Below are 25,480 nucleotides of genomic sequence, written 5' to 3' on the forward strand. Positions count from 1 at the left end.
CCCCACCAATTTGGTATCAGAGCAAGTTAGGAAGTCCTAGGTTTTAATTGTCAAATCTTGTTTTGGTTTGTCAAGTTTGTCAAGTCAAGTCTTTTCGAGAGTTTTGTGAGTCTTGAGTAGTATAAGAATTGTGAGTCTAAGTTGAGTCTTTCTTTAAGTCTTGTTTTTTTTTTTTTTGAAGTCTTGTTTGAGTCATCAAAAAAATGAAGAAAGACAAATAAACAAAAGAAAGCAAGTCAGATGAAATTGAAGATCCTTTGAATAGGTAGATCCCATCAAAGTCAACACATCCTCTGGAATATGAACTGTACAAGCTTCAAGTATGGATGCACCTATGTACAGAAAGGTACATGAAGAAATAGCAGCATTTACAAGATTAATTCCTGAAAGAGCGAGATGAGATCCTGCATAAATATGAAGATAAGATCAAAGAGCTGGATGCGACGCCTTTGCCTCCTCAAAAGAAACCAAAACTAACTCATCGGGAGATGAGTTCTTCAAGTAGGGGAGAATCTGATGTAGACAAAGGGGAGATCAACTTATGTCCAAAATAAATCAATTTTTGCCTCCCTCGAGTTTACAAGCTCAATCAAAATTGAGCTGAAATTTTAGCTCATTTATGAGCTGGTCTTTAGTTTACTTATTGAACTAAGGGTTAGCTTATTATTAGCTAAGTTTTAGTTCATAATTATCTTTTATTTAATGTACTTTTTATTATAGTTTTTAATATCTTCATTTATGTTGTCTCTTGGGTTTCCAAAAGGGCTTTTGGAATCCCAAGAAGTTGTTTGGTTTTCCCATGTGTGGCTCCTTAGCTTCCACCATGGGCTTTAGTTTTTTTTGTGCCTTTGCCCCTTGGAATTCCGGCCGGCTGCTGGTTTTTCGAGCCTGGGATGTTTCCCGTGGCTATGACGCCTTGGTTCCGTGCGGCCTCCTTGTCTCCCGCGGCTGCTCCTTCAGTTTCTGAGCTTGGGCGGTTCTTCGTGATTAGCATGGGGGGATTTTCATGATTGTGATGTTTAGGTTCTTGTGAAAATTAATGTTGTGTGTCCTTTTGTATTGCCCTTTCATACTTATATATATGATGGGCTTGTAATGTTTTAAAATTGTGAATGATATGTGATTTTTGGAAATGTAAACCTGCGGGTTTCATTGGAAAAGCTTGCAAGGTTTGTCCGTCTTCTTTCTCATCCCCTCCGGAAATCTTGCGAGCGCTTTCCAACCTTTCGTCTCAGCTTCTAATCTCTTTCGTCTCTCCGCAAGTGCCACTCCATCTGTATCTTTCGTCTCTAAGTAAAGCAACTTTAGGGTGTCTTTGATTTCGACTCAAAAGTTGTGGTCCGTCATCGTTTGTAATATTTTTAAAATTTCTTCTTTTTAATTTAATTTGAAATGTAAGAGTTTGTTCTTCCTCATCTTAGTCGCATCATTCGTGATTTAGTGGGTCGTCGGTTAAGGACTCAATCATTCGTGTGGGCGAGGGTATAGGCTCCCTATATTTCTTGCCCCCACCAACAGTCTAGGATAAACATATTACTACATGATTACGAACTCTTTCGCATGAAACTTAACGAGACTGTATCTGAAATGTACACTAGATTCACCCAGATTATGACATCCTTGCATGCTCTAGGACGAGAGCTATCTAATTCTGAAAAGTTAATAAAATTTTGAGATGCTTACCCAGTTCTTATGATGCAAAAATAACTACAATAATTGAGTCCAAAGATTTAAATGTTTATTCAATTGATAATTTGCTTGGGTTGTTCATTGCCTACGAGCAAGGAGTGAGTTAAAGGCAAAGTGATGCAGGAGAAAAGGAGCGAACTGTGGCTCTAAAAGTGAACAATTCAGAAAGTGACAGTTCTATAGCAGAGGAAGATGACGACATAGCCTTGATGACTCATCAGTTTAAAAATTTTCTGAAAAGGAAGCAACGACGTCATCAAAATAACTGGAACAAAGGTAAAAGCTCAAAGAATATCAAAGTTACATCTGACACAATTTGCTTCGAGTGCAAAAAATCAGGTCATCTCCGAGCTGATTGCCCCAACGTGAAGACTCACCCTAGCAAGGATAAGGGCAAGGAGAAGTCAAAGTACAAGAAGGGCAAACTAAAAAGACAAAAAGCCTTTTGGGTTGACTCTGTTTCAGAATTGTAAGAAGAAGAAGCAGAAGAGAAGGTAATGAATTTATGTCTTATAACTAATGATAACCTTGATCAATCAGATCAAAATGAGATATGCCAACTCTCTTATGATGAATTGTTAGTTATTTTTGAAAAAATTCATGACTAGTATAGAAAGTTAAAGAAATTGCATGCTAGTCTTAACACTGATTTTAATACTTTACACAAAGAGCATGCTAGTTTAGTTAAAGAACATTATGACTTAGATAGAGATCACATGTCACTGCTTGATGAATTTGATACATTAAACAAGAAGCTTCTGAATTAACTGCTGCACACGATTCCTTGAAATCATCACATGTTGAATTAGAAAATGCATTTAAGGAATTAGAAGAACTCACTTGTCAACTAGATAGCAATGAGCATGCATTGAAACTAGAAGTGATAAGCTACGAAAGTGTAAATGAATACTTAAGAGCAAAGGTTATAGCATTAGAAAACAATAAACCATTACCCTCACGTGTCCAGTTCGACAACCCCTCAACATTGCAAGCATCACACAAACTTAGGAAGAGGCACCATCACCCACACAGGTTAGTGAACCCATTTCCCGGTGTTAGGTGTTACTCTTGTGGCATGCTAGGTCACATAGCCCGCACTTGCACAATTTATCATATGACACATCTAGTGTGGAGACCTAAATTGCATTCATCATAGGATAACATGCATACATCTCATTCATTCAAGCATAAGGAGGAACCCAAACTCAGTTGGGTTCTCAAAACTAACCTTTGATTGACATTGTAGGGGTGCTCTCATAAAATGCCTAGTGAGAGCATGTAGTACATTGACAGTGGCTGCTCGAGACATATGACTGGAGACGTGAAGCAATTCATGACACTGGAGGCCAGGTCAGGAGGCAAAGTGACTTTAGGAGACAACACCATCATGAAGGTGGTGGGCTCAGGTATTATTGGTAATTCTAAAAATTTTATAATAAAAAATATTTTATTAGTTGATGGTTTAAAGCATAATTTGTTAAGTATTAGTCAACTATGTGATAAGAGTTTTGACATAAAGTTTTTTACTAACAAATGCATAATTTGCAATGTTAGTTGAATACACTCTTTCTAGATATTTTTGGGCAGAAGCAGTGAATACTGCTTGTTATGTTTTAAATAGGGTGAATGTTAGACCTAAACTTAATAAGACATCTTATGAACTCCTTAAGGGTAGGACACCTAATCTTGCTCACTTTCATATTTTTGGATGCAAATGTTTTATCTTAATCAATGGTAAGTCACCCTTAGGAAAGTTTGATCCTAAATCTGATGAAGGTGTTTTCTTAGGCTATTCATTAGTAGGTAAAGCCTATAAAATCTTCAATAAGAGGACCCTTGTAGTAGAAGAGTCTACCCATGTCGTATTCGATGAATCAGATAAGACTTCTAAACCTAATCCTGAAGAAGAAGGTGAGGTCATTCAGGGGGTAAAAACCATAGCTTTAAAAGATAGTAGAACCTCTAGAGAAATTGCCTAGAGATTGGAGATATTATTCTAGTCTTTCTAGAGAGTTGATCCTAGGAGACCCATCTGAATATGTAAAAACTAGGCATGAACTTAGGAAGGAAGTTAGTCATTCTGCTTTTATCTCCATGATTGAACCCACCAACATAGATCAAGCCTTAAGAGATGAATTCTGGATCCTAGCAATGCAAGAAGAGCTAAACCAATTTGTTAAGAATGATATATGGGAATTAGTCAAGAGACCTAAGGAACAAAGTGGGTCTTTAAAAATAAGATGAATGACTCTGGAATAGTAGTGAGAAATAAGGTCAGATTAGTAAAGGGGTATAATCAAATTGAGGGAATAAATTTTGAGGAAAACTTTGCCCTAGTAGCTAGACTATAAGCCATAAGGGTACTCTTTGCCTTTGCTTGCTTCAAGGGTTTTAAATTATATCAAATGGACATTAAGAATGCTTTCCTAAATGGGGTAATCAAAGAAGATGTTTATGTTTAGCAACACCCGAATTTGAAAACTCACAATTTTCAAATCATGTATTTAAATTGAAAAAGGCATTGTATGGGCTAAAGCAAACACCGAGAGTCTGGTATGAAAGACTTAGCATATTTCTACTAGATAGAGGCTTTGTTAAGAGTAGTGTGGACACCACCCTCTTCTTAAAAATGGTAGAAGATAAGATACTCATTGTTCAGATTTATGTAGATGACATCTTGTTTGGATCATCAGAGAAAACCTTATGCAATGAATTTTCAAAAACAATGAGTGACGAGTTTGAAATGAGCATGATGGGAGAACTTAATTACTTCCTTGGATTCAGAGTAAAATAGATGGAAGATAGAATATTTCTTAGTCAATCTAAGTACATCAAGGATATTCTGAAAAAATATGAAATCGATATTGCTAAGGACAGGAACACTCCCATGAGTTCTACCATTCAATTAGATAAAGATCCAAATGGAAAGTCAGTAGACCAGAAAAAGTATAGGGGAATAATTGGATCACTCATCTATTTAACTACAAGCAGATCGGATATAATATTTAGTGTATGTCTTTGCGCCCAATTTCGAGCCGACCCAAAAGAATCCCACATGATTGCTATCAAGATAATTCTTATATATCTACTAGGCACCCAAACTTTGGAATTTGGTATCCTAGACACAACATTACATTTGAAATCTTAGAGTATTCAGATTCTGATTTTGTAGGATATAGGGTAGATAAAAAAAGCACCTCTAGTACCTATCAATTCATAGGACAATCCTTAGTTTCGTGGTCCTGTAGAAAACAAAATTCGGTAACCCTTTCAACAACTGAAGCACAATATATAGCAATAGGAAGTTGTGTTGCTCAAGTTTTATGGTTAAAATAAGAACTTTTAGATCTTAGACTACCTGTATGAACCATCCCAATTATGTGTGACAACACTAGTGCAATTTGTATATCTAAAAATTCAATTCAACACTCACGCACAAAGCATATAGATATTAAGCATCACTTCATAAGAGATCATGTAGCCAAGGAAAATATCGAACTGTATCATATAACTACAGGAGATCATCTGGCTGACATATTCACAAAACTACTAGCTTATGACACCTTTAGCACCTTGAGGACAAAACTGGGTATCATAGACATTCATGCTTAATCCAAGAAAAATAAATAAAAAAAGGATTTCCTGATCATCTCACACACATCTTAGTGACACCAAAACCTTAAACTTTTTGTTTATATCATACTGTACGATACACAATCGTATTGTACGATCTTCACAATTGCACAAATCACAACCCTTAATTCCATCAACGGTCCAGATTTGCTTGTTGATATATTCATCATACTGTACAATCCACCACTCGTACTGTACGATAGACATTATTGATCATCGTACTGTACGATTCCTCTCTTCGTACAGTACGATCCATGTGTCAAGCTGGATTGGGACGAATTTAAACTCGGCCGGTACGATCATAATTGCTCTTCGTACTTGATGAACACATTTTCGTATAGGATGATACCTTTTGTCAAAGGTCGTACCCACGACTCCTCGGGACGAACGAAATCTCTTAAGATCGTCCAGTACGAATACTGATCGTACTGTACAATTTGACTGCTTTTTTCGACAAGTCGTCCAGACGAATTAATTCACTTGATCGTACTGTACAAATCCCTATCGTACTGTATGATAATCCAACAAATCTATAAATTGGAGAGTTTCATTAGCTCAACTCTCTTTAAACTTCTCTAAATCTCTTATCCCTTAAAAATTTCTATCCAATGCCCAGTGGAAGCAAACGTGATAGACTGATCGAGGGGAGCTCCTCCTCTCGACGGTTCGATGATCGTTTTCTCTCCGCCTCTGATGAAAAAGCCTACAAAATGTTCAAAGAGGCAAAGATCACTCCATCTCGCATGTTAAACCAAGCCGCCTTAAATTTTGAGATTATGAACCTTTTTGCCTCCACCACTCTCCAGTTTCTTCTTACCCTGGCCTTCCCTTTTCACTCTGACCTTCTATACGAATTTTTAGCAAATCTTCAGATAAATTTTGAATGCACAACCTTGACCTCCTTTGTATGTAAATGAAATGTCAAAATCACTAAAGTCGATCTAGCTGAACACATTGGACTCTCTACCGAAGGACCTCATCCCACGTCTCTGCTCATAAATGAGTTTGATTGGACCTCTGTTAATATGTTGCTTAGAAATGTGCCCACAAACCAACACCTACCACTTGTCCAATCTCTAACTCAAAATGCCCGCATCATCCAGCAGGTTCTTCGAACATCTATTATACCAAAAGTTGGAGATCGCATTCACATTACCCCGCTTCTATCTATAGTCACTTACTTAATCATGTCAGCCACCAAATTTGATGAAGCCCAAATGATCTTAGACTACATTCATAACATATCCACTATTCGACATCCTAGTGCCCGACGTAAACAAAATATTGCCTTAGGACATATCATAGGATACATCCTCGATGCCAAATATCAACTCAGCTATCCCATTCCCCCTGATAATCTTCCTATCTTTTACACAGACGCCTCCTTCCGTATTCTTTTCCATCGGGGACAAGAGCATGCTAATCCGGATTTTGATGAAGGGGAAGCTGCTCCTGCAGAAGGACCTCCACCACCACTGATACCACAACCTACACCTGCCTACCCTACCTACCCTCAGGACGATATTATTCAGCCGCTCGATCGCCTTAAAACTCGGCTAGACTACCACATTGACCAACAACAATGACAATATGAAGATGATATGCGATGGTTTGGCAAACGCTTCACCTCGATAGAAAATTAATTTGCGTCCATCCATCAGTACTATTAGCCACCACCCCCACCATCACCACCTGATCTAGATCCCGACTAGTAGTTGCTTTTGCTTGTTTTGTTGTATATTTCTCCCTCTTGTATTGCTTTACTTATCGGTTTGTGTATACTCCTCTTTTTGGTGATGTCAAAAGGGAGAGAAGTTCTATGTTCTTGTTGTGAGTATGCTATGTTATTTTTAAGTTGCCTATGCTTTTTTTCTATGATATGCTATTATTAATCTCGTTATGTTCTGTTTATGTTTAAAAAAAAAAAAAACTCAGGCTTAACAGCTAATTCTGAATGATTAGTTTGTGAACTAATCGTACTGTATGATGTGATCGTACTGTATGATTTGTTTCCATCTAAAAATCCTAGCCGCAAGCATAATTTAGGTAAGGTTTTGAATTTGATCTGTTGAACTAATCGTACTGTACGATATTAATCCTACTGTACGATTACTTGAAATCTTGCCAAAATTATCCCCCGTAATCAGGCAATTAAATCATGGTTTATTAATGACTGTCATTCGTACTGTACAAACTACAGACGAATTTTGTCGTCCCATAGATCGTACCAGACGAAACCGTGGTTTTTTTAACTATTCGTCCCGGACGATATTTGTATCGTACAAGATGATGAACTGAATTGAACTATTCGTACTGTACGAAGTGTACGGTACGGGACGATTAACAGAGACGATTTTCGATCAAACGCATAGACTCCTCTTTTTTTTTCTTCCATCAAACACATAAAAATTTACATAACTCTACTGCACCAATTACTTTTCTCCCTATGCATCGAACACGAAAATCCCCACGTGACTGGCCCAAAAGCTTCCTCTCCCCTACCTTTGATTCTTCCTAATCAAGAGAATTCAATTTTAGTCATGATACGAGGAGTCACAACTTGCTGGCCGTGAGGCTTTACTTGCCCTCTTGTGTGCTTTGCTACTCGCTCGACTGCCTGTTTGACTCTTTAATTATTTCCACTAGACCCTCGATTGAATTGGCCCAACCGGCTACCACATGGGGAGTGTCGATGCTCTAGGAAGCGCTGAGATTGATGGTGGTAGGAATTATAAGGATTGAAAAAATGAAATATAACTGATGATTTAATACTTCTCCAGCATCTATCAGGATTCCATATTTTTCATGTGTTTATATTTTTAAATGGTAGCTTGCCTTTTTATTATTCAAAAGTGATGTTGACCTGTAACTTCTTGCTATCTCAGCCACGCAAGCTCACGATCGGACCAAAACCACCCACGATCTCAAACACGCTTAGTAAATGCCCCACAACCTCCTCCCTCGACACAAAAACGAGGCCTCCCTCCATTTTACTCTCATGTTCTCAGAATCGCACATAGAGAGAAGGAGAAAAGGAAGATCTGAACTCACCTCTCGGCTCCCGTCGAACTCCGGACCAGATGCCGACCTCTGCCTCTTCTCCGCCTCCGACCGTCGCGCTCTAGCCACACCGGCTACTGATCCAAACCGTCAGCCACCAGCCGCCTGTTCCGGCCGATTCCAATCGTCTGCACAAGCTCCCGCCGACCTCCTGCTCCCGCCTCCGCTTTGCTTCCATCGAGTCCAACCCGACGCCAACGAGGGAGCGCAGACACTACTCTTCCAATCTCCTTGCCATCGATTTGATCCGGTCGAGTCGAGCCAAAAGGGCAAATGCCCTCCTTACCTCCTGGCGCCGGGGGAGGGGACGCCGGAAGGTTGCCGAAATTTTCTCAAAAATTTGAGACTTAGTCAAATTTTTGGGAATATTGAAAAATGCCTAAATGATCATTTAATTTAAAAATAATTGCAATATTAATTAATAAAATAAAAAAAAGGATTTGCAAACAGGTACGAAATCAAATTGAAGATTTTGAAGGAAGTCCCGGGGTTTGATTAGGTCCACTGAAGCTCTCGGTCATCGAGTTAATCCGACGGAGGGATTGAAGACTTGAAGACCCAATCTCCTCACCGTCGATTTGATCCGGTCGAGTCGAGCCAAAAGGGCAAATGCCCTCCTTACCTCCCGGCGCCGGGGAGGGGACGTTGGAAGGCTACCGAAATTTCTCCGAAAATATTGGACTTGTGAATTTTTGGGAAAGTTGGAAACACATGACTTGCAAATTTGGATAATTCAAATTAAAACTTGATTAAATATTGAATTTAAAATGATTTAAAATAAAATTTAATAACTAACTCTAATCAATTCAAACTTAAAATTAAAAATAATACAATAAATTGAATTGTAATTCTGATTTAACTAAAACAGTTAACTTTAAGGTTAATTAATATTGAAATCAGAAAATAAAATCAATTTAATAATGTAATCAAATAAGTAAACCGACTAATTAACTTAACTGAACAAATTAAAATGATTTAAAATTAATAAATCCAATGAATAACTAGGCTTTGAATTAATCAGTTGAATTGGTTAATAGAAATCAGGAAAACTTGAAGCTTTTAGAATTATTAAATTCAACTAAACTAAAATTGAATAACTAAATTTAAATAGTTAAATAAATTCACAAAACAATTTAAACTTTAACCTAAATTAAAATCAATCGAGCCTTAATCGGAACTTTAATTTAAACTAATTAAATAATTTTAAAATACACTTAAAATCTAAACTAACCAACTGAAAAATTGATTTTAAATTGAAACTTAATTTTAAATTTAGAATTCATTTAATTAATCAACATAATTAATTGATGCAATTGAAATAAAATGCAAGAAATCAATGTTTTCCATTAGTCCAATCTATATACAAACTCTCAAATTGACAATTCTCCAAAGGGCTACAGATTGACTCAAGCACAAAAACACAAAACTCTCTAGTAGCTCTCAAACAACACTAGCAACAAAGAGCTCTCCAAACAATTCGCCAACCAACACATATAGAGAGATGAGCAGTGAATGTAATACATCAACATTATATGTTGGCCTACAGAAAAATACATCAAACTTTTACAAATGATAACAGGGGATATATAATAATTGCAAATATGTTCTCATAGTCAACATCAGTCAAGCTTCTAGAAAGTACGTACGAGCTCCTACGAACTATTGTAGGAGATCCATCATATATCCAATGTATTACCAACAAGAAAGTACAAGAAGGATTATGTAGACACGAACACCTGTTGGCATTAATGAGAGATTCGCCACAATAACAACAAACCTATGAGTGTTAATCGACAACAAGTAATGGAGGTTACGACACCCGTGCAGTCAATCTCCATACAATGTCAATCGAATACACTGATTCCTTACAAATAATGATAAACAACATACAACAACTGCAGGCTTCCATGAATTATAGCAGGAGATCTGTTAGTGCACTACAATTCACATGCAGAAAGCAACAAGTAGTGCATAACAATCTACCTGTACAAAGCAGCAGATAAAACTCAATGCCACCGGATCCGCAACGTGTGTGCAAGCGGACTGAAGGCGTTCGTAGGCCCTTAAATGGAATTTTGGGCTTCTAAATAAAATCACTTATTTAAATGGGTCATATTTAAATATTTTAAAATACCCCTTATGTATTAGATATGATCCCTTAAACTAAAATACATCCCTGCATGTGCTCCGGTCAACTTGTAAAGTTACAATCCAAATGTCCGAAAATGCTGCGCAGGGTCAAACGCTATCACCCGCATGTGCTCCGATCGTCACACCTGAATCTTAAATCTAACGATTCGAGAATACTGCGCGGGTCTAAATTCAAGTTTCATCCTACTCCACGAAAGGGCTGGAGTCAAAACGACTTGAATTACAAAATACATACCAAATCCCTACGAAAATGCTAGTGACTTTAACGTTGCCCCGATGATGGCCGCGTTGACAGAAATTTTCAACCGGAGTAGTCAAATCTCAAATCCAATAAAATCAAGAATCCCTAAAATAAAATCTATTACATAAAACTTAAATTTAAAACCCATCCACCTCCCACAACCGCTTGTCGGGGGTGATAAATTTGAAAATAATTTCAGCTCACAAAGAGCGAATGCGTGTCGGGTGTATCGCTAAAGTTCATCCTCAAATAGTCTCTTGCCAACAGAGACGTGGCACATGCCCTCTGATCGGGTGGTTTTGCCACGAAATGGCACCGTTATATTACGATCACGGCCAAAGCCCGTATGTTCCCTAAAGGCTTCAAACCCTTGAGTTATGAATCGTAGGGTATATTTGATAGGGATAAAGCCCTCTGTTAGCTAAGGTGGATTCTGATTTATCCCCTTAGACAAATGCCAACCCAGATCTACAAGGTATTCTTAGACGAAGTAACCCATGGCTGCCGACAAGATGCTTTTTGTCAGGTTGAGTCGACTACCTCCTCTGACTAAGTAGACCACGGAACATGACAGACCGGGACGACGGAACCATGGGATCTTGATCGGGCTCGTCTTCATTCCCCCCACCATCTGTTTTTAGTTTGTGATGATAATTTCTAAATCATGATGATAAATGCAAATCTTAAATTCAAACCCTAAAATTGTTGCTATTATACGCTGGGTTTTTTAACCTATGTGATCGCTTTAATAACTAGCCTTAATCGAAAGTTCTCTCTTGCTATCAGGAGGGGTAATTAACTATAGGGGCTTGCGCCTATAAGAAACCAGAACTCAGATCATAAAGTCCTCACAAAATGAGGGCGAAATCTCTGGGTAGTGTCTTATCTAAAACTCAATCTGCTTTCTGAAAAAATTCACTCAGAACCTAATCTTGTTAAAACTCTTGTCATCGTTATAAATAAAGAAAAGATACATGATGACGCAGAGAGGCCGGGAGTGCTCATAATGGAATTTTTTGAGCCCACAAGCGAAGGCATGCCTTTTTTTTTATTCAGAAGTGAAGGCATTGACGGTTGTTTTCGTAGTTTTAAGTTGGCGGTTGGATATTTATCTGTATAGCCTGCTGGTCATTCGTGTTGGGAAAAACCTGAAGGTCATCCTCAATATATTCAATCCCTATGTCCATTTGTTTGGATGGTCGATCTGTGGGCTAGCTGACCTGGTTGTAAAGTCAGCCATTAATGGTTAGGAGTTGGCTAATGAAAATTTGGGCACTAAACATATCTCAGAGTTTATAAGCTGCATGTGGTAGGCATGATTAGCCGAGCAGTTAGAGTTGTGGCATGATGATCTTAGTAAAGTCACTGAACATGTTCCTTTTAAGGAAAAAAAATTGGGTTAGAATATCCGTATTAAATTTTGGTCAAAATCTTTTTATGTTCATTTCATTTATTTTAGTATGAGTGCATTTGATTTATTTTTATACTAAATGTTGATTGATTAATCATATATTATATTTTTCAAAGCAAATTTAATGGTTATGAAACACATTCTAATTAAATTTTGATCCGAATATTTTGATCTAAAAATTTCCCTTTCTCTTAATGCATAATGTTTATTTGGGCTGCTATAATCTATCTTGGATAAGATTGAAGAATGGGCCAAGAAGAAAAAAAAGGAGAGAAGGAAAGAAATTTAGGAGCAAAGTCAAGCAATAATTTCTTGGGTTTTCTATATTTAAGTAGGTTACTATATTGTACTTTATAAATCAATAATTAATTAGTTTTTTCCAGAGACTTCATTATGCAAGAAATAATGCAGAATTTTGTCAAGTTTGTATGAATTTGTTTATACATAATAACTAATTTTTCTATTTTGTTATGAAAACTTCAAGTAAGAAAATTCCTGGGCTTTCTCCATTTCAATTATTAATGATTGAATGTAGAAGTTTGTAAATCATCAGGAACAAAATTTCTCCTGTAAAATTTTTATTGACACTATATTTTTTTTTTTTTTTTATTCAGGAAAAATCATTCAAGATGACATGATCATTATCGTAGGGGTCGGCGATGAATTAACATGCTCTACAGGTACTGAGCATGAGATTAAGCAAGCAATCATAAGAGTTTTGCAAGGTGAGTTGGGCCTTCATGTTGTTACTGGGCATAAACCTGATTTAAACCTCTCTATGGTCGTAAAGAACTCCACCTTCGCTGAAGATAAATATGAGGCAAGGAGACCACACTACTCAGGATTATTAAAAATTACCAAGGAATCAATTTATCAATGGCTGCAAAGAAAAGAAGTTACTAAGATTTGGTTCAACAGAACTTACATCTTCCTTGGCAGGCATCGCTCAGCAATCAATTGATGAGAATTTCTAAGATCTCCATTTTTATATATACCTGTACAGTTTATATCTGTAACAATTTCAGTAAAAACTTGTTGTTGGAATAATCCCATTTATGGGGTTGTTTTCACAGCTTGTGATGCGTATTTTTGGCATCAGGCATTCAGGCAATGTGTAGAACTTCCAGTAGTGGAGTCTTAATTCAGCTGCAGTAGAACAATAACAAGCTGATATCTCCATTTATAGCAGATGAAGCCTTTTTCAGCTGTATAGATAAGGAGTGATTATTCTGTGCGGACACCGGATGAGAGAACCGTACGGTTTACGCTTAAGTACCGAGTGGTGCCTCGGTCGATACCGAGCTCGGTATCGGACGTGACGCATTTTCATTGAAGTCCAAACTCCGCATAGAATAATTTTTCGTATAGATGAGGGGAGGCCAAAGGTATGACAACTCCACAGAAGTTTATTATGTATTCGGTTTGATAATTGTACAACTGAAATGAATATTAATTTCTAGTTGGTGGACCCCAAAATTTTACTTTAGAAGATATGTGCAGATTTCAAAATAAATAAATTTAGGAGTTTTTTTTTTTTGGATAATTATAAATATCAACTTTTGTTATATTTATTCTATTGCATGTGCTTCAAAATTTTTTTTTTAGGGAAATCTTATTAAGTTGTCATGTTGAATTATTTTTCTATTCCACACAAGCAAATTAATATTTTCAAATTAAATACTCGAAATTGTCCTCCCTGTTTAGAGGTCATTTCGAATCACTTTTTGTCTTTTCTTTTTATTTAATTTGCAAGATGTTAATAATTTTTTTAAATACTCAAAATTATTTTATATATTTTTTAAATAACCTGATTTATTCAAAAATTAAAAAATAGTTAAATAAAAAACACTAAACAAACATGTTCTTAAATAAAAAAAAATACTTCAAACAAGCCCTTAATTATTGCACTTTCATTTCTCACTCATTGTTCCTTCTCACAATCATTTAAATCCCATTTGGTACCAAAGCTAATATTGAGGTTCCAACAGAAAAATTGTGTTAACAATGAGACAGTTTATTCGGGGTAGGATTATTGGCACCCTCAGTTCGATAAGATAACAATTTTAGGCTTTGTTTGGGACGGTTTTTTCATTGCTTTCTAAAACGGAGTTTCAGTACAAAAATAAAAAAAATTGTATTAAAACTCCATTTTAGAAAGTAATAAAAAAGCCGTCCCAAACGAAGCCTTAATCTTTAGAAAGCAATTTATTTCAATGTTAATTGCATTATCTGCCTTCAAAATTTGAATATAAAGTTTTTTTTTATTTAATTTTAAAACTACACGAATATAAAATTATATTATGAAAATGTCATGTATGCATCTAGATGCTTTAACAATAAATTTAAATAAAAGTGCTTTAGAAAGATTATGCTTATGGACAGATGGTAATAAGACTTGTACATGTAGGGCGACAAAGGTGAGATCATCAAAAGGCCTAAGTGTGGTTTTTTAATGGACAAATTTTTAGAAATGAATTTCCTTGGAAATTCTCAGGCCACGATTGGTTTGGTGAGGTGGCCGGCGGTTGAGTTGGCTGGGCTAGGTGGAATTGAGTTGGCAAGGACTGAGTGGTGCACTTAGTTCTGAGCTCTCCAAGACTGTGGTGCATTTAGTTGAGAGCTCTCCAAACAGTGTCACAATTTTGGCACAATTTTTTAAGTAAAAAATGATTTAAATTTTTTTAAATAAAATAAAAATAAAAAATGAAGAAATAAAAAAATAGGAAAAATTAAAAAACATAAACGAATATATATACTGAAAAAATAGTTGGGGTGAGTAAAAAATGAAAAATAAAAATAACAAAAAAAAATGGAAAAAAAAGGTGAACATATGATAAAAAAGTAAACAATTATCAAAAAAAAATAAAAAATGAAAAAAAAATTCAAAAAAAAAAAAAACTAGAAACAACGAAAATAAAAAGATTAGAACAAATAAAAAGTAAAAATAAAAATAAAAACGCAAAAAATATATTTAAAAAAAAAAAAAAGAAATGATCAGTCGTTAACTCATTGAACGACTGGCCATTTTTTTTAATTTTTTTTATTTTTATTTTTTATTTTGTTTATTCTTTTTCATTGCATTGTTTTTTGTTTTTATTTTTTATTCTTTTTTTTTCTTTTCTGTTTTATTTTTTTTTAAAGGTTTGGGTATTGCACTATTTTTCTTTTTTTATTTTTTTTTTATTTTGTTTATTTCTCTTGTTTTTTTTTTCATTTTTTATTAATCCCAATTGTTTTTTTTTTTATTATATATTTGTTTCTTTTTTTTTAATTTGTCCTGTTTTTTAATTTTATTTTGCTTAAAAAATTTTAACCATTTTTACTCTAAAATTTATGCCAAAATAAGTTTTTAAAATAAACATTATGGAGAACCGACGAGTCATTTAGAGATCCAACGACTTGTAAGAGTTGATGATTACTTGCACCCACTCCTTGCCAGCTTGATTCCACCTCACTCCGCCAGCTCAATTCCACCTCGTCCGCCAGCTCGATCGCCCGCCACCTCACCAGAGCCAATCATTGTTTAAAATAGCGACCGTCATCATTTCTAATTTTTTCTTTCTTCATATTATTTCCAACTAAAAAATTTTGAAAGAAATTTATTTTAAAAATGTCCGTTTTTTTATTTAAGATGTTTATATTGACTTTGACGGGTAGGGGTAATAGAGGCGAGCTCATAAGGAAGCCAAAGTGATCTCGACATGTAGCTTTCATATTACGTTAGTCGAATGAATTACGCCCATATAGATGATATATATTCGATAGCTAAAAGAAGAATTGTATGTGATTTATGTGATCAACAAAAGAAATTTATAAATTATTAGTTAACAATGTGATATTGTATAATTAATGCTTAAAACTTACATGTTTATCTAAAGCTTGGTCGAAATAGAATATTTTGCTTATGAAGTACATCAAATGTTAATTCAAGCATTCTATATATGAAAATTCAAGGTATCATATTTAGATGAATAATTTACTATATTAGTAAAAGTAAAATCTTATAATTTTTTTTTTGTTTGTTTATTTGAATTGTTTATCTTGGCTTGAGGAAGCTAATGTTATATGAAAAAAATAGCTAGTGATATTAAGAAAGTTATAAAAGATGTATTTGGAGTATCAAAAAAAAAATCTCCTAATAATAAAAATAGTTGGTGGTGAAATCAAAATGGATAAGAAAAGATAAAAAATAAAAGAAAATTGTTATAAAAATTAGTTTAAAAGTAAAAATTCTAATAATTGAGAAATATATAAAGAGGCTTATTAGAAGTTTAAGAAAGCAATATGTGATCCAAAGATTTTAACTTTTAATGATTTATATAATAGATTAGTTACTAAGTAGGTCAAAAGATATATGTATAAGTTAGCGAAATAAAGAGATAGGCGTAGTAAAAATTTAATTCAAATAAAGTGTATTAAGTAAGGATGAAGATCAAAAAGTGTGTTTATTAGAAGAGGATATTTAACAAAGGTGGATGAGATATTTGCTATATTTTTCAATAAAGATTGTGAGAATACGATTGACTTTATTGACCTTAGCACCCTAAATGAAAATAAAAAAAATTTATTTTTATCAGCGCAATAGTAAAATTGAAGTTAGAGAAGCTTTAAAAAAAAGAAGTGTGGAAAAGTAAAGTTGTTGGACCCGATGATATTCAAATAGAGGTGTGGAAATGCTTAAGAGATTACGGAATTTCTTGACTCACTAAAGTTTTTAAAATTATTTTGAAGACTAAAAAATGTCAGATAAGTGGAGAAAGTGTTTGTTGATTACTATTTTTAAGAAAAAAAAGAAGATTCACAAGATTGTGCAGATTATAGAGGAATTAAGATAATGTATCATACTTTAAAAACTATGGGGTGATATTAATGTTTCTAAAAATCAATTAGTATTCATGTCGGGTAGGTTTATTATGTAAGCTAAACATTTATTTAGAGGTTTGATGGAGAAATATAGAGAGAATAAGGAGGATCTACATATGATATTTATTGATTTAGATAAAGCATGTGATAAAATTCCAAGGGAAGTGTTATGGAGAGTTCTAGAAAAGAAAAAGGCTAATAATGCTTATATTCAAGTCATTAAGGATATGTATGCAAGAGTTGTTACTTGTATTCAAACACAAGGTGGTTTGACCAATATTTTCCTATTTCAGTTAGATTACATCAAGGATTAACCTTAAGCCCATATCTTTGTTTCTTAAGTATGGATGTTTTCACTAGAAATTTGCAAGAGGTTGTACCCTGGCGTATGCCTTTTGCTGATAATATTTTCTTGTTGATGAAACTAGAGAGGGAGTTGAAGTTAAACTTGAATTATGGATGTCAGCCTTAGAGTCCAAAGGTTTTTGTTTGAGTAGGATCTAAAACTTAATATATGGAGTAAAATTTTAGTAGTAATAGATCTGGTGGGGGATTGTGACTTTAAGCGATCAAGTCATTAATAAGTGTACATGTTTTATATATCTTGGGTCTATTGTTTAAAGTGATGGTGAAATAGATGGTGATATTATTAGTGAAATTCAAGTTGGATGGTTGAAATAGAGGAATCCATCGGGCTTACTATGTGATAGAAAAGCCCCCCTCAAACTTAAGAGAAAATTCTATAAGATGGTTGTGAGACCTGCAATACTTTATGATGCAGAATGTTGGCCATTAAAAGAAAAGCATAATATTAAGTCAACTGTTGAAGAGATGAGAATGCTCAGGTGGATGAGTGGCTTTACTATTAGAGATAGGATATGAAATGAGTATATACATGAAAAGGTTGGAGTAGCTCTAAGATAAGATTAGAGAGAATCGCCTTAGATGGTTTGGTCACATAAAACTACAGCCTTCCAATGACCCGATTAGAAAAGTAGATATATTATATTTGACTTATGTTAAAAAAGGTAGAGGTAGAACTAAAAAAAATTGGTTAGAAAATATTAAAAATGATCTTTCTTTATTATATTTAAATGAGAATTTGACTCTTAACATGATACAATGAGAAAAGGATTTATATAGCCGACCCCACGCAGTGATATAAAGGCTTGAAATTGTAGTATATGAATTGTTTATCTTGCTAAATTTCTTTTTACTCGTACTCTATTATGTTAAATAGCATTTTAAGTAAGGGAAAAGACAAAAGATAGACCCCGAATAAAAGTTAGTTTTTGATATTTTGGGCGCACATATTTTTGTGTATAATTTTATAATAAGTTAGAGTTTTAGCAAATATGTCCATTATGATTTACATAATTTTTTTTTTATTTATATAGAATCTTAAAATTGTTTTAGCATTCTGTAGATAAATGGATATTTAGAATATTGTTCAAATTGCTTTCGTTCTAGATAATATTGTAAAGTGCTAATTGGAATAATCATCATAATAAATTTTATTTTAGTAAAAATGATGTTATGTAACAATTTAATAAAGTGTTTCCCTATTCACCACATGCTGATCTAAACAGGCTGTCATAGGGTGAGACAAAATGCTACAATGGAAGAGTTCAAGATAGATAATATGAGGAAGTCCTCAAATATCTTCACTCTACTCCACGTAAAGGAGAGATTATTCTATGCGGACATCGGACACACCTTACCGTCCAGAGACGAATCAGGTGCCGCCACATCATCCGGTACCGAGCAGTATTGAGTTGTGGTACCGAGCAGGAGGTAACATGGCGCATTTTCATTGGGCTCTGGACGACGTTCGGCGTTCGCACAGAATAATTTCGCCACATAAAGAGCTTTAGTCCAACAACTCTACAAAAAGTCACATGAAATTTTACCTTATTGATGATATGCCCTTAAGCATTAGCAACATTAATATCAAAACTGCTAATAACTAATAAGACTATGTGAAAGATTCATAAACTGAGAACAGGAATTTGATCTCCAAACTTGACCTTTAAGACTGGCACTCGAAACGAAATAAAGGGTATACTATAATGAGAGTATGTGATGGTAAAAAAGGCACACTATACATGACTTTAAACCTGAAATAATGAAAACAATGTAATCAAATATTGATTCATAAACATGGCATCCAAAGATGGGATATATGAACGAGAAGGAGATGATAATTTTACATCCAAATTTCATAAGGAAAGTTTTCAAATTTAGAATCCTCAGATTCTAGACTCTGTAAGAAGTGAGAATAGGTTGAAGAACTTCTGGACAGCAAACAAAGGATTTACGGATAGCAGGACAGCAACCGGCCTTTGCTGAAATTTCTGGATAACAACTTTAATATGTCCAGGAAATCTGGACAACAACTTTGCGAGATGAAAATCCTTCGGAATTGATGTTCAGGGGAAGAGGTTAGTAGGACTAATTCAAAGTGAAGAGGTGGAGGTAGTGGGGGCAGGTCATAGAGGAGGGAGAGGGGAAAATAGTTCCATATTTTTGTGTGTTGATAAAAGGAGGCAATTCAAAATCTGAAATTTAATTTCAGATTTAATGGGTGGAGATGATGGGGAAGTTTGAATTTGAATTCCCCAAATAAAGAGGGAAAGGAGGGGAGGGGCCAGCCATGCCTTGGATAGGGGAGGGGATTTGGGGAATTAAGAGACTTGCCAAAACTTGTCCACTTGTTAATGGAATAGGATTTAAATCAACTCGTCAATTAAATTTGAATTGGCATAAATAAGGCAACTTTCCTAATATAACTCAACTCTTCAAATAGAAAGAGATTTCGAATTTGAATTAGATTGGGATTAAATTCTTTAACTTTCCCAAAATTATTAGGCACTAGATTTGGAAAGTAATTAGGAGGTGTTTGAAAATTAGGGTTCCAAAAGAGGGGTGGGGTGTGGCCGGCGGCTAGGGGAGGGGTCTGGGGTTTGGGCCGACGGCAAGGAGGGGAATAGGAGGTTTGGGGGGATGGCGACTTGAAGGAGGAGGTGGGTAGTTCTGGGCCGGTGGCTAGGAGGAAGGAGGGGCTTCAGGCTAGGGTTTAGGTGGAGTTCGGCCAAGGGAGAAAAGGGGAGAGGTGGAGGGGGTCGGCCTAGGGTTTGGTGATGTGGGGGTTCGGTCAAGAGAGGGAGATGGGAGGATGGGGCCGGCGGTTTAAGGAGAAGAGAGGGGAGGAGGGTGATGGAAGAGGTGGACAACAAGCCTGGACGCTTCCTACGGTTGATGGGTAATACGTTGCCCTCACCTAGGGACTTCAAACTCTCACAAGAGCTCTCGAACTCACCAAAACACAAGTGCATGAAATTTTCTTCATAATCATCATCCCTCATAAGGAAAGGAGGGGGCTATAAATAGGCAAATAAAATAGAAAATCCAAAAGACAAAAGTGCCCCATGGGGTCACATAAACCTACTCCCTCAAGTGAGGATAAAATCGAAAAAGATACAATAATAAATCAAATACAAACAATATCTCATAAATAAAGCGGTGTAATTGTGGTCGTAGATCTCCGGCCTCTTCTCTGATAAACTCTCCACTGTCGGATGTCCTCATCACTTTTATAAATACTTGATTGATAAATGAACAAAATTGAATAGCTCAATATTTTATTCATTTATGATCATGAATAATATTATTTAAAGCTTGCAAACAAACTGGGTAAAAAGCACGATTAAAACTAGATTGCATGCTCATTTAATATTCGATTATAATTTATTTAAAATGTGATTATGATTATATATTAGATTATTTTTGTTTGCGAATAAAAACTACTTGTTTAAGCTCACTAAAATGCTTGTTTATTTAATAATTCATTCAATTAAAGTCTATTTTTTTAAGCTCAATAGGCTACTTATTAATAAGCTCAACAGGATTTCCTAAGTTAACTAACAAGCTATTCGATGGTATTGTTTGTTAATAGGTTCGATAGAGTCTATTTTGGTTAGCTAACGAGTCAAGCTTAAGACAAATTTAAACAACCAACATATTAAATAAAATGACCTTGAACATTCCTACAAATATTCAAATCAAGCCCAATTTTGAGTTTGATTATGGTTTCATAAACAAGCTCGAGCTCATGCAAACTCCTAAGCTCAACTCTGTATATTTACAGCCCTACTCCCAACATCACTAATCCAATCGATTTCAACTCCCTAGTATAATCGAACCAAATAGCAAACAAAAGATTCAATCCTAAGGCATGTCATTCACAATAATTCATCAACAGCGAAATAGAAATGCCTTGTCATTAAAGGAGAGCAACAATTCATTTTATGAATGGTCTATACTTTTTCATATGTTTCTAACAGTTCAATTCAATTCTACTGGCATGGCTCTACAATGCCTTCTCAAAGCTAAAAATGAGGGTGCCAGAGGAAGAATAGAGTGAGACAGAAATTTCTTCTTATTCTTGAGCGGCTTAGACGCCAAAATAGTTGTTATTAAAAAATATACAAATTATATCAAGATGTATTTAAATATTATTGAATTTATTTTAAAATTAGTGCTACATGTAAAAATTTGTATTGCATTAATTTCAAAATAAATTTATTAATTTTTAAGCTCATCTTGATACATTATTCTTTTTATGGTGATTTAAAAAATGACATTTCTATGATGCAATCTGAAAGAGGTCCTTCCTCAACAGTCATTAGCAACCAGCACAGTTCCAGCATCTGGTATTTACCAAGATAACTAGGCCACACCCAGCCCTTCTATGTTGAGTTTTCTTCTTTTACCTGTCCTCAGTTTTTGCTCTCTGGATAATTTTTTTCCCAGACAATAATTCTAGCAGGATAAGGAGTTAATGACAAATTATCTTCAAAATTCAACATGGATTAAAGAATAAAAATATTTATGTATTTCAGTGGTTTTCAACACTTCTAAAACATTTGGTGTCAACAAACGCAGAGTTACTAGCATAGAACAAAAATATGAAGGTCATAGTTTCCTCACGCTAATCTATGCAACCACAACGAATGCGAATCCACCAAGGAGGCATTGAATAAAACAAAAAAAATTAAACAGTTCAAAATTGGTAATATTCATTAACATTAACATCAGAATAATAAGAATCTTATACTGTTATACAAATCAGATACAAAGACCCAAATAGCACACATAACAAAATCTGAGGGGCGAGATATAGATATATATTCCAGAAATATAAATTTTCAAACCATGACAGCGAAAAAGAGCCGCAAGAAAGATCAGAACTAACCATTACACCTCTGAAGATCATAACCAGTCCTGCTGTTGTATCTTTAAAGGCAAATAGACCTCAGAAAGATACTGAAATCCAAAGGAACTAAGAGCCTGAATTTCAGCTTTCTGTCTTGTCTTCACCATCATCTCAAGCTCCTTCACCCATCCCTCATTCCTCTTCACAAAATCCTCTTCAAGAAGGTCCTTTCCAGCCTTCACATCTTGATCAGTCATCGGCAGTCGGCACTGCTCTGGCACCTGGTACTTGTCAAGGTCGCTCGGCCGAATCCCCAGCCATTTGATATCCGGCGTGGTCAGGTTCGAGCTATCATATGACATGTTCTTCGATCCGCACATGTAGACAGAGAGGATCTTAAGCCCGTAGGGATCACTATCAACGAGAGCAAGAACTGGTAACTTTAGCTCAGTCTTCATGCGTTTGAGGAAGAGCCTGGTGGCCACGTCAGGCTGGCCCTTGGCGGTGACGATGATGCAGGGGAACCGATTGTAGAACCGGTCCTCGGCGAGACGCATAAACGCGGCGTCTTTCTCAACAAGTAGGATAAAGAGGGCGTCGCTCTCTAGATCACCGACACGGTCGATGTTGGGAGGGATGGCTTTGCCGCCTATGCCCATTTTGGTACAGTCTATTCTGTCACCATCGTCGTAGAAAATGAGTCGGCCAACGACGACGCCCTTCTCTGAGGCGACGACGTGCAGTGAGGAGCGGGTACAGCCGAGCATACACGAGACATCGTCTAGGACGGCGTCGGAGTGACTCTGGTCTTGGAAGAGCTTGACATCGGTGTAGAAGAGATCACGCTTAGTGACATGGATATTGCGACGGAGGACTGCGTAGACGAGGGAGAGAACGCGGGCAGTGATGGTGGCCTTTCTGACGGTAGATAGATTGGCGAATATGCGTGCGGATGTTTTGTCGCGAAGGACGATGCGGTCTAGCTCGGGGACGTAGAGCTGGTTAGAGGAGGACCGGGAGGGTATGTCGAAGGAGAAACCGGAGCCGGAGAGGATGGATCGAGCAGCGTCGAGGGCGGCCCTTTCGATGGAGAGTAGAACGGAGGAGGAGTCTCGATCTGAGACTTCGCGGCAAGCGGACGATAGGTTGAGATCGGAGAGGGTTAGGGTTTTGAAGGTGGACGATTTAGAAGCGGCTGACATCCTGCGGATGGATTCGAGGATGTCGGCATCGGACTTGAGCTGCTTACGTAGCTCATCGGCGCGGGAGGATGGCCGGGATTTCTTGCCGGTAGCCGAGGGTCCTGCTTCGCCACGACGGCGCTTCTTCTCTGACATAGTGGGAACAGCTAATAGTGACAGAGGGCGGGAGGGAGGGAGGAACGAGAGTAGGGTTCTGGACTAACAGCTATTTTATTTACTTTTTTTTTTTTAGAAAATTCATAAAACAATTTATTACTACAAGTAACTAATTACAATCACATTCTTTTTTTAACATACTCATAAATGAAGGAGGAATATTATTAAGAATATTATCACTCCAAAAGAAATCTAAAACAGGTGCTAAATTAGCATAGAAATCTGCTAATCTATTACATTCTCTATTATAAAAATAAAAGACAACCTGCTTAAAATCATTAAGGAACCTCAAATCTTTCGGATTATGGAAATCTTCTTTATCCATAGCCTTATTCATTAATCTTTGAAAATAATTGATAACATTAAAGTTATCACCTTCTATAACAATTTCTTTGCATCAAACATCCAATCTTGAATATAGTTCCTCAAGGCAAGAACTGATAAAATTTCCACTTGTGAGCAATCTCAATATATAGAACTAAAACCAAAAGCACATAAAAATTTTCCTTTACAATCTCTGAAGACGCCAGCTTTGTTTGTGCTAGTCAAGGAAGCATCCACATTTGCCTTAATCCATCCTGGAGGGGGAGGACGCAAAGAAAATCGAAACAGCATGCACAGCTGATTAGCATCCCAGTTCTCCCAAATAGAATTTGCATGAAAAGAAGCCACCACATGACTGAAAGAATTAGCTGCTATATAAGTTGAAGAATCATCCATTTTGCCATGAGTAATCTTACTTCTTCCCTTCCAACAAAAAAAACCATTGAACAATATAGATTTCCAACAAACAGATTAGTATTAGCAAGCTGCCTCTGAGGAAATAAGACTATTGAAAGTTGGCATAGAACAGACCCACTTGGAATGATTATTAAAAACTTGATAGATTTTAATATACTTCACTGCAATATGTTCATAATCTTCATCAGTAGCACAACCTCTCGGGCATCCAACAAAATCAGACATCCTTGTGTACACTAGGAAATGATTTGATGGGATAGCATTTATGCTCAAACGCCACCAAAACAAATTAACTCAAGGCCTTAAATTCAGTTTCTTCATCCCACTCCAGCTATTATCTTCCATACTACCTTCATTAAATCTTTCCAATGTTATTGATGTAATGGATTTAACCGAACACTTTTAAAGTAGCTCCATCAGATCTCCTCCCAATTCAGAATTAATAGGAACAGATAAAATCATATCCACCAGGTCTTGTCCGAAAATTTCCTTCAGCTTCAGAACATTCTAGCTACCTTGATACCAACACTCCCACCATTTTGAGCAATGCCTCAGATAACAATTGAGAGCATAAAATAAATAGGTAAGGGGATAATGGACACCCTTGCCTAAACCCACTTCTAGCCTCAATCCATTCAGAATTATGACCATTAATCATAATAGAGAACATAGGTTTAACAACACACTCCATAATAAGATTAGAGAAACGCCTTGGAAAGTCGAAGCAATCTAGTACCTGATAGAGAGTAGAACAACTCATTATATCGTATGCTTGTTCCATATCAATCTTAAAAGCCATCCAACCCTTTTTTCGATTTAGAAGATCTAAATTTATTAAATAATTCTTGGGCCAATAAAATATGATCCGACATAGATCTTCCTTTTACAAAAGCATATTGAACTTCTGAAATGATATATGGGAAAAGAAGATACATCTTATTTAAGAACATTCTAGCCACAATTTTATAAGTAGAATTGCAAAGACTTATAGGATGATAATTTGAAAGATTCAAAGGATTCTTCACCTTTGGGGTCAACACCACATTAGTCTCCTTCCACTGAGGACAGAGCTTTCCAGAATTAAAGAACAAGCTGATCGCCATCCAAACATCCTCTGT

At 35.9% G+C, this 25,480-nt stretch overlaps 2 protein-coding genes across 3 annotated transcripts in view; one reads left to right on the plus strand and one right to left on the minus strand.

The window, feature by feature from the left end:
• Positions 1–13,678, plus strand: part of LOC110103741 (pentatricopeptide repeat-containing protein At5g02830, chloroplastic) — a 125,567-nt gene extending 111,889 nt beyond the window's left edge. For both annotated transcript variants that reach the window (XM_020832557.2, XM_028692315.1), the window contains one exon: positions 12,800–13,678. In XM_020832557.2, the coding sequence (XP_020688216.1) occupies positions 12,800–13,146 (347 nt within the window). In that variant the 3' untranslated portion in view covers positions 13,147–13,678. The remainder of the gene's footprint in view (positions 1–12,799) is intronic.
• An 8,423-nt stretch (positions 13,679–22,101) lies between these two features.
• Positions 22,102–23,634, minus strand: LOC110103740 (DNA topoisomerase 6 subunit A3). The gene has a single exon (XM_020832556.2). It carries the CDS (start codon positions 23,598–23,600, stop codon positions 22,320–22,322), a length of 1,281 nt encoding a protein of 426 aa, XP_020688215.1. The 5' UTR covers positions 23,601–23,634; the 3' UTR covers positions 22,102–22,319.
• Between the last annotated feature and the right edge of the window lie 1,846 nt (positions 23,635–25,480).

This window comes from Dendrobium catenatum, unplaced genomic scaffold, assembly GCF_001605985.2.
Source record: "Dendrobium catenatum unplaced genomic scaffold, ASM160598v2 original_scaffold_171370, whole genome shotgun sequence".
NCBI classification, from domain to species: Eukaryota; Viridiplantae; Streptophyta; class Magnoliopsida; order Asparagales; family Orchidaceae; genus Dendrobium; species Dendrobium catenatum.